The following is a 9,012-nucleotide window of genomic DNA, read 5'->3' as shown; positions in this document are numbered from 1 at the left end:
AGTCGAACAGTCAGGTCACTGCTTTGACAGCACAGGTGGCCACTCTTCAGTGCCAGATGTCGGTCATTCTGCAGTCCCTCGCACAGTCCCGCATTTTGATGTGCCGACCTCCCAGCCCGTCCACCCCGAGCATGCCCACCAGACCACTGCCCCGGTGGACGCCCAGACCTCCGAGCCGCATACTGGCGACGACCCGGTTGATTTTGCTTCATTATTTTATTAGTGTATTTATTTTCATCATAAACATTTATTTTATTTGTAATACATTTATTTTATTTTATAACAAAATTTTATTCTAATTTATTTTTCTTGCAATTTCATTGTTTAATCAATAAAAAAAAACCAATTTTATTTAAAAAAAAAAATTTTAAAAATTTAAAAAAATTGTAATATTATTTTTGCGCGACGGAAAACATTTCGTCGCGCAAACCCACATGTAACAAAAAAAAATAAAAAATCAACTTTTTTATTACTTTTAATTCTTGCGCGACAAATACATACGTCTCGCAAACACGTTTTGCGCGACGAAATGTTTCGTCGCGCAACCAATTCTGCGCGACGACAGAGATTTTCGTCGCGCAAAGATATGAGAGACGAAAACTTTCTGATCGCGCGAATGGTTCTGCGACGAACATATACGTCTCCCGAACAAGTTTTGCGCGACGAATTAAGTTTCGTCGCACTATTCCTGTCGTCGCGCAAATATACTGGAGCCGAATGCTTGGTCGTCGCGCAAATATTTATGCGCCGAACAGTTGTTTCGTCTCCACACCGTTGGTGCAACGATGGTTTACCCGTCTCACAGTTTTGCGCGACGAAGGGTTATACCTCGTCGCGCAAAGGCTTTCTTCACGATCTTCGCGCGACGGAATATGCGCGACGAATTTTTTGTCGCGCTGAAATTAGTGCGACTAAATAAGACTTTGCGCGACGTTTTGTTATTCGTCGCGCAAAGAGCAAAATATAGTAGTGGAGATGCACACAATGATTTATACAAACCTATTCTCCACAATCACGTGAAGGCCCATAGCCCTAACTCAAAGTCTTGCCATGCATTCAATTTGATAGTCTTGGAATCCTATATGGTTTCGTCATATTCTATATTATAAAAGATAGTTTTCCAACCATCAATTGTTATCCAATGAAACAATGTATATCAATATGTAAATAACGAAGCCAAATAGAATATTAATTGAAACATACTTTCCAAGACCAAAATGATGAAAACATAATATTTTCACTTAAAACAAAATAGAGTTTAACTAGGAAAGTTGTAATGACCCAAACGTAAAATTCATATTTAGTTAGTAATTTATTATGAGGAAAGACAATTTTGCCCTTGGAATAATTATTAACGAAAAGTTGACTTTTTGACCAAAAAGGAATTTGACAATTTCACATGCACCGTTGCGTAGAATACGACGAAATGAGTTCATAGACACGAAGTGGGCTCGAATCGGAGTTTTAACGAAGAAAATACGGTTAAAATATCATGAGGGGCAAAATGGTAATATGACAAAATCAGATTATAACCCTCACTCTCTCTCTCTCTCTTCTCCCTCAGTTTCTCTCTCTCTCTCTCTCTCTCTCCTCGCGAACTCTTCTCTTCCCCCTCCGACAGTTTTGTTCTTCGAGTGGCCGTCGCCACCACGGACCACCACCGGTCACGAGACCAGTCTTGTTCTAACCGTCATCTCCTCCTCTTCTCTTCCTACCCGGTTTCCATCGCCGTCAGCCACTCCAACCGCCGAAAACTGCAGAAAATCGAGCGGGTGTCACCGGAATTTCACAGCCGTCGTTCTCCCTCATTTCTCAACCAAATCGGACGATCCAGGTATGGATTTTGAACCTCTCGAGCTGTTCTAGCTGCCTGTTGGGTAGGAATTAATCGGTTCTTAGTGTAGATAATGAATTTTTGAATTGGGAATTCGGCCGGTTTTCGACCTCCGTATTCGGCCACTTCCGGTCAGTTTTTGGGGTAGGTCCAAGAACAAAAGTGGTTCCAAATATGGTGTTATACCTAGGGTAGGAGTTTGGAGCCGTGGTTTTGAGATTTTCTGGCGATGCGTAATCGTTTTGGATACCCATCGCTGCCGGCACGTGCGGCGGCGCGTGGGCGAGGGTGGTGCAGTGGAACTGTATCTTGATGTGATCCTTAGGTTGTCACGAGCGCGTAGGAATTCGCGGATCTCAATTTGGATACCGTTTGAGCCTCGAACGGATTTTTCCATATTGTGCGATTTTCGGGTTCAATACTGTTGAGCCGTTGAATCGTAATCAAATTCAGATATGTTACTCCAGATAATTCCAGAATCGTGTAGGATTCGACGGATTGTGAATCGGAGTCCCGGATACTCCGAAATCGCGAACTCTAGGGCTAGGGTTTAGAAATTATGCAATTACACGATCGTGATCAATCCGACCGTCCGATCGACACCAATACCCTCGGGACATGTGTCCTAGATATATTGGACCTTCTAGCGGCTTCTGGATCATATTGTGAGGTCATGGACCCGTAGGGTCCCCGGTTGATCTTTTTGGGACGTTAGCGCTTTTTGAGTCCCAAGATACCGCTAAACTATCCCACGTGGAAGGAAAGCTTTTATGGGCATAGGGATAACTTTAAATTGACGCACGTACTTTTAGGAGCCGGGGGTAGGGTTTTTAATTTAATACTATATTGTATTAATAAAATATTATGGTCATTGAATCAGGCACCCGGGCACCAGTTGATCCGCAGGAGGAACCTTCAAGAGGTCCAGCGAGCTCGGACTATCAGTAAGTGGACTCTTTGTTTTAATAAATGAATTTAAGCAGTTCAGTTTCAATTATAAGCTGTTTTATTCTGTTAAATATTTTATGTTGCATGCTGCCGAGTGAAATTCCCTTTAAAGAATATAGGAAAAGATATTCTCGTTACTTATCAGATAAATGGCAGCAGAATTTTAAAGGTTACATAAAGTTAATTATTCAACAGCTTTGCTTCAGAAACTTTACATTTTCTTAAATCACCTTGTACCCAGAGATTAAATGTTGCCTTCGGATTATAATTGTTGCCTTCGGTTTAGTCAGCATGCTTGACAGTTGCCCCACAAGTTCCTTAGTACTCGAACTCGTGTGGAGCGAGTAATGCGGATCAGGTGAACTACGGTCCCCTGCATCCTGCGAGTTGCGGCTCGGACTGACTTCGTGTCACTGAGACCTGCGAGTATGTGTCACCTATGGTGATGCAAGGAATTGACGGATATAAGGAATTGACGGAAATAAGGGTACACCTAGGTGATAGTTTTAAACTGGTTTCAAATGTATAATTAGATACATGCATTGATTTCATAAATAAAGAAAATAAACTAGTTTGTATAACTGTTTTTACAGTGGGGTTAGTATGTTCATATACTATTTTTCTAAACTTTGTTTTTGGGTCCACTCATCCTTTTTGTTGTTTTGCGCCCCCAGGCAGTAGACGTGCACAGGAATCCACCACCGGGCCGTTTCCCATCTTCCGCGCCTTTCTTTTGATGTAGGATTTTTGTTTTGTAAAAGGATTCACTCCTTTGTAAATTCTTAGTAGTCGCTCTGATTTTTTGCCCTAGACTGAGAATTGAACTGTTGGAATGTATATATACGTATTCTTGCAGTTGGTTGTATATATATACTTGTTTTGACAGGTGTAACTGATTTGGTATTGAGCCAGTTACAAGAAAAACTCTGTCAGTTTTTCGGTAGACGTTAACCTTATTATTTTATCATGTTTTGTATAGAAGGGCAAATAGGTCATTTGTGCCCGACATTCGCCAGGTGTCGGTCACGCACAGGGTCTGGCTCGGATTCCAAAGCGGAATTTGGATCGGGTCCTATCAAAAATAATCTCAAGATATAAAATCTAATCCTATTAAAAATAAGATTAACATGAAAATACTTGATTGAAAATAACTCCAACTAGGAATCCTATAATGAATGCATGATTATGTCATGATTTACCTGAACTCAGTTTCTCATATCGATCACGTCATACTTCAAAAATCCATAATTGAATGTGTTGCGCCAAAGCTTCCAGTAAAACATGTTCACACACTAATTCCCAACCTATGCTAGAATCTAGGAAATGACAATACAATTTTCATACTAACATAGTTTAAGTAACTTCTTCTTCTTTTCTGCTAGAGTTATTTACAATGACATCACCAGCCAGGTTACAAATTCTTTTCACTAACCCCTTCCTTTAATTTTATGTTGAAAATTTTATCATTTCATAAAGAATACTTCTTTAAAATGACAAAATTAACTTAAACAATTAGACGTCATGAATATGTACAATCTAATCTCTTAATTAACTTTGTCATTCGAAGAATTTTGTTTTTATGACAACACCAATTGTTAGATAAAAAATTAACATATGGAGTTTTGTGAAATCAATTTGAAACCTCTAGAGAGTGTGAGTGTAAATTTTGAAACCTCCAAAACCTCAAATGGAACAAATATCTATTTGACATTAAAGAAAAGGATCCGTGACATACAAACTTGTGTTTGTTTCGTTACAACAGAAAAGAAGCTTTAGCTGATATTTTTGAGGCTGACTTAGAGCACTTTGCTTGTTGTGTGTGGAGTGTGTGGAAACTACGTAACGACTCTTTGCATGGGAAACAAATTACACGGATGGATAATATGGTGGAAAACACGATGGAGATGCTGGAGGTGTTCAAATCTTGTGAGGAGCGGTCCAAGCTCCCCTTCGTACCTCAACAGGTCCATTGGTTGAAACCACGGGTAAATACTTTTATTCTTAACTTTGATGGGGCTGTGGGTCGTGAGCAAAGTGGTCGGGGTCTGGGGACTGCTGTCGTGATCATGACGGAAACTTTATCTTTGGGTTTGCTTCTGGTGGTCCACCTGATCTAGATGTTTTGGGCACTGAGTTGGCGGCTGTCCGGGAAGGTTTATTGATGATGGGATACATGGGTTTTACTTGGTTTACCATTGGTCTTTATTCTCAAGAAGCTGTTTGTATTCTCAAAGATGGTTTGGATTCGTGGAGTAATATTGGCAATGTGGTGGAGGATGTTCGTCGGTTAATGGTTGATCAAGAGGTGGCTGGAGTGTTTTATCAACATCGAAAAGGCAATGGGGTGGCACATGGCCTAGCCCAGCATGGATTGAGAGCAAGATCTCGACTTTTCTGGACAGACCGTGCTTCCCTATGGCTAAGCATTCTGTTAGATAAGGACAGAACTATGGCCTAGATTTGTGTTTGCATTATTTAGGTGCGGTGGTATTATTTTTTTTGGATCGAATTTTTCTCTATTGGAGATTTTTTATGGCAAGGTTTTAATGAGGCCTATAATAAAAAATTGAAAGAGTAGTTTTTCTGAACCTTTAACCTCAAGTTTAAACAATATAATTACCATGCAAAACAAAAGAAATTATAATCAGATTTTCCACCTAATTGCATATCGATCCAAACGCTATCCCTCAATACCTCCAATTAAATTATGTAGCTTCCTCTTGTTCTTCATGGGCTTAAATTCTATGTTTGCTAGTGTAGTTTCCACCAATGCCCCGTCTAAACTACAAATCAGTCGGTCGTGTTTGAGCTTTTTGAATAAGGACATATCTTGTTTGAGCTTTTTGAATATTATCTTTTTACTTCCTTTAAATTATTGTTTTCCTCTTTCAACTTAATCATATATCGTCCAATATTATTCTTGTTGAAGTTTTATCCCTTTTTTTCACTCTAAAGTTGAATTCATATAAAGGCTTGTAGTTTAAGTGGTTAAGAACATTTACTCATACACAAGTCCTTACTTCGATTCCCCCTTTCCTAATATTTACGACTCTGGTTAACACTCCACCAACTTTAGCTCAAGTAAGTATTACAATAATTTGAGGAAACAATGTTAGGTGTTGTAGTTTAGTGGTTTGGTACTTCAATTGTCCCGCGAATCTTTGTTTTCATTTTCATAAACCAGACACAACGAATTACAAACTAACACTTCAAAAGTAAGGCAGCCTGTTGGGAGCATGCAGACAAAAAATCAAAAGCAGGATTCCAGGTGATGTGTGTGTAGTAACAAGTTACACGGTGCTGCATTCATATTCTTACAATGTGTTTTGACTATATATGAGTGGACATCATCATCTGCACACAAATCCAGATCCTGTTTCCATCATGAGCTTAGCTAAAGTAGAATAGTATGAAGATTATTGAGTATAGAAAAGCTGCTGCTTATATATGAGTTAGGTTGCGTATGAGTTATTTACACTAACACCTTTAAAGTTTTCGATTTTTTCACAAAATTTTTTGAGGTTTTAGAAATTACACAAACACCTCCTGAGGTTTTAAATTATTTTCACACAACTCCTTTTTATTTATTTTTCATCCAAAGATGGATGATTTTATACAAAACAAATTCTCCAAATGACAAAGTTGACTTTTGAGATTGGATTGCAGATATTTTATTGAGGTTAATTTTTTCATTTGCATAAGTTTTTTTTTTTTCAATGAAATCATCAATTTTTGGACAAACAATCAACGAAAAAGGGATTTGTGAAAACAAACTTAAATCTCAGAGGGTGTTCGTGTAATATTTGAGACTCGAGGGGAATTTTGTGAAAATACAAAAAACTTCAGAGGTGTTAGTGTAAATAGAAATATATTTAATAATTTGACTGGTAGCTCATTTATGACTCAGAATTAATAACTGTTGCAATCTTTTAAAGTTCGTCACTTTTTGCTTCTGTGGATATGAGGCATGCACGTCACTGGCCTGGTAAGGTCTAATTTGATGGTCTCCATGCCGTGGGAGACCCTTTATTTATGGCTTCTGGACGCTTGAAGTAACTAGCAGGCACAAAATAAGCTGGCTGCAAGCATACAACGCTGGCTAAAAGAAAACATGGAGGGTTATGACTTGAGTGTGAGAAAAGGAGCTTGGACTAGAGAGGAAGATGATCTTCTGAGGCAGTGCATTGAGAATCAAGGTGAAGGAAAGTGGCACCAGGTTCCTTACAAAGCAGGTATGGATGTGAAATATAACTCCGAAAAAACGACATCCTGAACTTCTACACTCATTGTTAATTGGTTTTCTGTACTTGTTCTGCTCAAGAGATGTCATACATAAAAGGCCATTTTGATATGCATGTTGTAACAAAGACAAAAACGAAGTTTAAGACGCAGCCTGATAATTTCGTGACAAGTTTTGTGATAAAAACTCAATTTTTGCATTATGCATGGATGCAGGGTTGAACAGGTGCAGGAAGAGCTGTAGACTAAGGTGGGTGAACTATTTGAAGCCAAATATCAAGAAAGGAGAGTTTGCAGAGGATGAAGTAGATCTAATAATTAGGCTTCACAAGCTTCTAGGAAACAGGTACCAATAAATAAATGCCTCTTTCCTCGCTCATAACACACATGGTACTACTGCTGTTGCGTTGGTTGAACCCTAACCCCTAAAAACAAAACAAAAATAAAAAATACGAACATGTGCCAGCATATCCCGTGCTTTTTTTTTCTTTTTTTTTTGTCTCGAAAGGACAAAATAAGTGGAGAGTTTGGTGCGACACCAATTAAACGACGGCACAATAATATTCTCCCCAACATTATTGTTTCCCATACCTAGCAAAAATTAAATTAATATATCCATACGGAGGAAATTTATTTGCTCTTTGTTTTCTTGGGTGAAATTTTATACCTATGTTGGGCTCCTTTTCCTTTTACTTTATTCATCTTTGTTATTGGTAAAATCTTTCAAACGCAAACTAGCATACAAGGTTGGCTCCCTTTGACATAGTTTGGAGCTCTAAAGAGGGAAAGATGTTTGGTAGCGTTGGGTTCGGGCTTAGTTAGTACGGGACTATGAGTTTAGCCGGTATGACGTTATGATTTTCTTTGGGTTGCCTAGAAGATGTGGTGGTGGTCTTGTTTTAGACTAATAATTTTCAAAAATTCTTTAGGAGTTTGCTGTGATTTTTTTTCTATTTAAAATTTTTATTTCTTTTTAGGTTTTGGCTTTCGATACGAATTTGCTGTTTCTATCGTTTGCGCTGCGAATTTGTATTGTATGTCTGAGTACATGTGCTTCTGATTGCTAGATCGACGATTTAGTCATTGCTTAAGTTGTGCATGATTCTCTACGGATCAATTCAATATGTTGTGTTTGGTCACTGGAGAAGATTTACTTATGTTCGGCACATAGTTGCTTTGTACTTTTATTTGTTCATCAATAATATATTATCGCTTATTTTCATAAAATAAAATAAAAATTAAAAAAAAAACTAGCATACAAATGTATTAACTTTCTCATGCTATGTATTGAAGGTGGTCATTGATTGCTCGAAGACTTCCAGGCAGGACTGCGAATAATGTGAAAAATTACTGGAACACCCGATCGCGGACGGATTATTGCATGAAAAAGATAAAAGACAAATCCCAAGAAACAATAAAGACCATAATAAGGCCACAACCAAGAAGATTCACCAAAAGTTCAAATTGTTTGAGTTTTAAAGAACCAATTTTGGACCATACTCAACGTGATTGGTGGGAGACCTTTTTAGATGACAAGGATGCTACTGAAAGAGCTACAGGTTCTGGTCTTGGGTTAGATGAAGAACTGCTCGCAAGTTTTTGGGTTGATGATGATATGCCACAATCGACAAGAAAATGCATCAATTTTTCTGAAGGACTAATTAGAGGTGATTTCTCTTTTAGCGTGGACCCTTGGAATCATTCAAATGAAGAATATAGAAAGTAAGTCTTAAGTCTTAGTAGTATTGTATTTTTTATAGTGTTTGTCCCACATTTAAAAGTTAAGAAACTTAGTCTGGGTTTATAAGAAGTCGGGTTACTACCTCCATTGCAAATTGAGTTTGGGGTGGAACCTCAACTTCCTTCATGGTATCAAAGCAAGAGTTTACGTGTTGAGCCCAACTGCCACATGTGCTCCAACGTCACCTATTGTTCTTCCAAGTATTTTCCTTCAATTCATATCATATTGTTGTGCCAAATATACAATTGTC

General features: G+C 38.3%; 1 protein-coding gene across 1 annotated transcript; it reads left to right on the top strand.

The window, feature by feature from the left end:
• Window positions 6,781-9,000, top strand: LOC18783815 (transcription factor MYB114). Its single transcript, XM_007216161.2, has 3 exons — window positions 6,781-7,014; window positions 7,238-7,367; window positions 8,315-9,000. Exons 1-3 carry the CDS (start codon window positions 6,894-6,896, stop codon window positions 8,745-8,747), a joined length of 684 nt encoding a protein of 227 aa, XP_007216223.1. The 5' UTR covers window positions 6,781-6,893; the 3' UTR covers window positions 8,748-9,000.

The sequence above is a fragment of the Prunus persica genome, chromosome G3 (genome assembly GCF_000346465.2).
Source record: "Prunus persica cultivar Lovell chromosome G3, Prunus_persica_NCBIv2, whole genome shotgun sequence".
Taxonomy (NCBI): domain Eukaryota; kingdom Viridiplantae; phylum Streptophyta; class Magnoliopsida; order Rosales; family Rosaceae; genus Prunus; species Prunus persica.
This window is presented reverse-complemented; position numbering and strand designations above follow the sequence as displayed.

Bases quoted from the DNA above. Each gene is read 5' to 3' on its own strand.
- LOC18783815 (XM_007216161.2), top strand. From the start codon at position 6,894: ATGGAGGGTTATGACTTGAGTGTGAGAAAAGGAGCTTGGACTAGAGAG. The intron at 7,015-7,237 runs GTATGGATGTGA...GCATGGATGCAG, and splicing joins CCAGGTTCCTTACAAAGCAG to GGTTGAACAGGTGCAGGAAG. The intron at 7,368-8,314 runs GTACCAATAAAT...TATGTATTGAAG, and splicing joins CACAAGCTTCTAGGAAACAG to GTGGTCATTGATTGCTCGAA.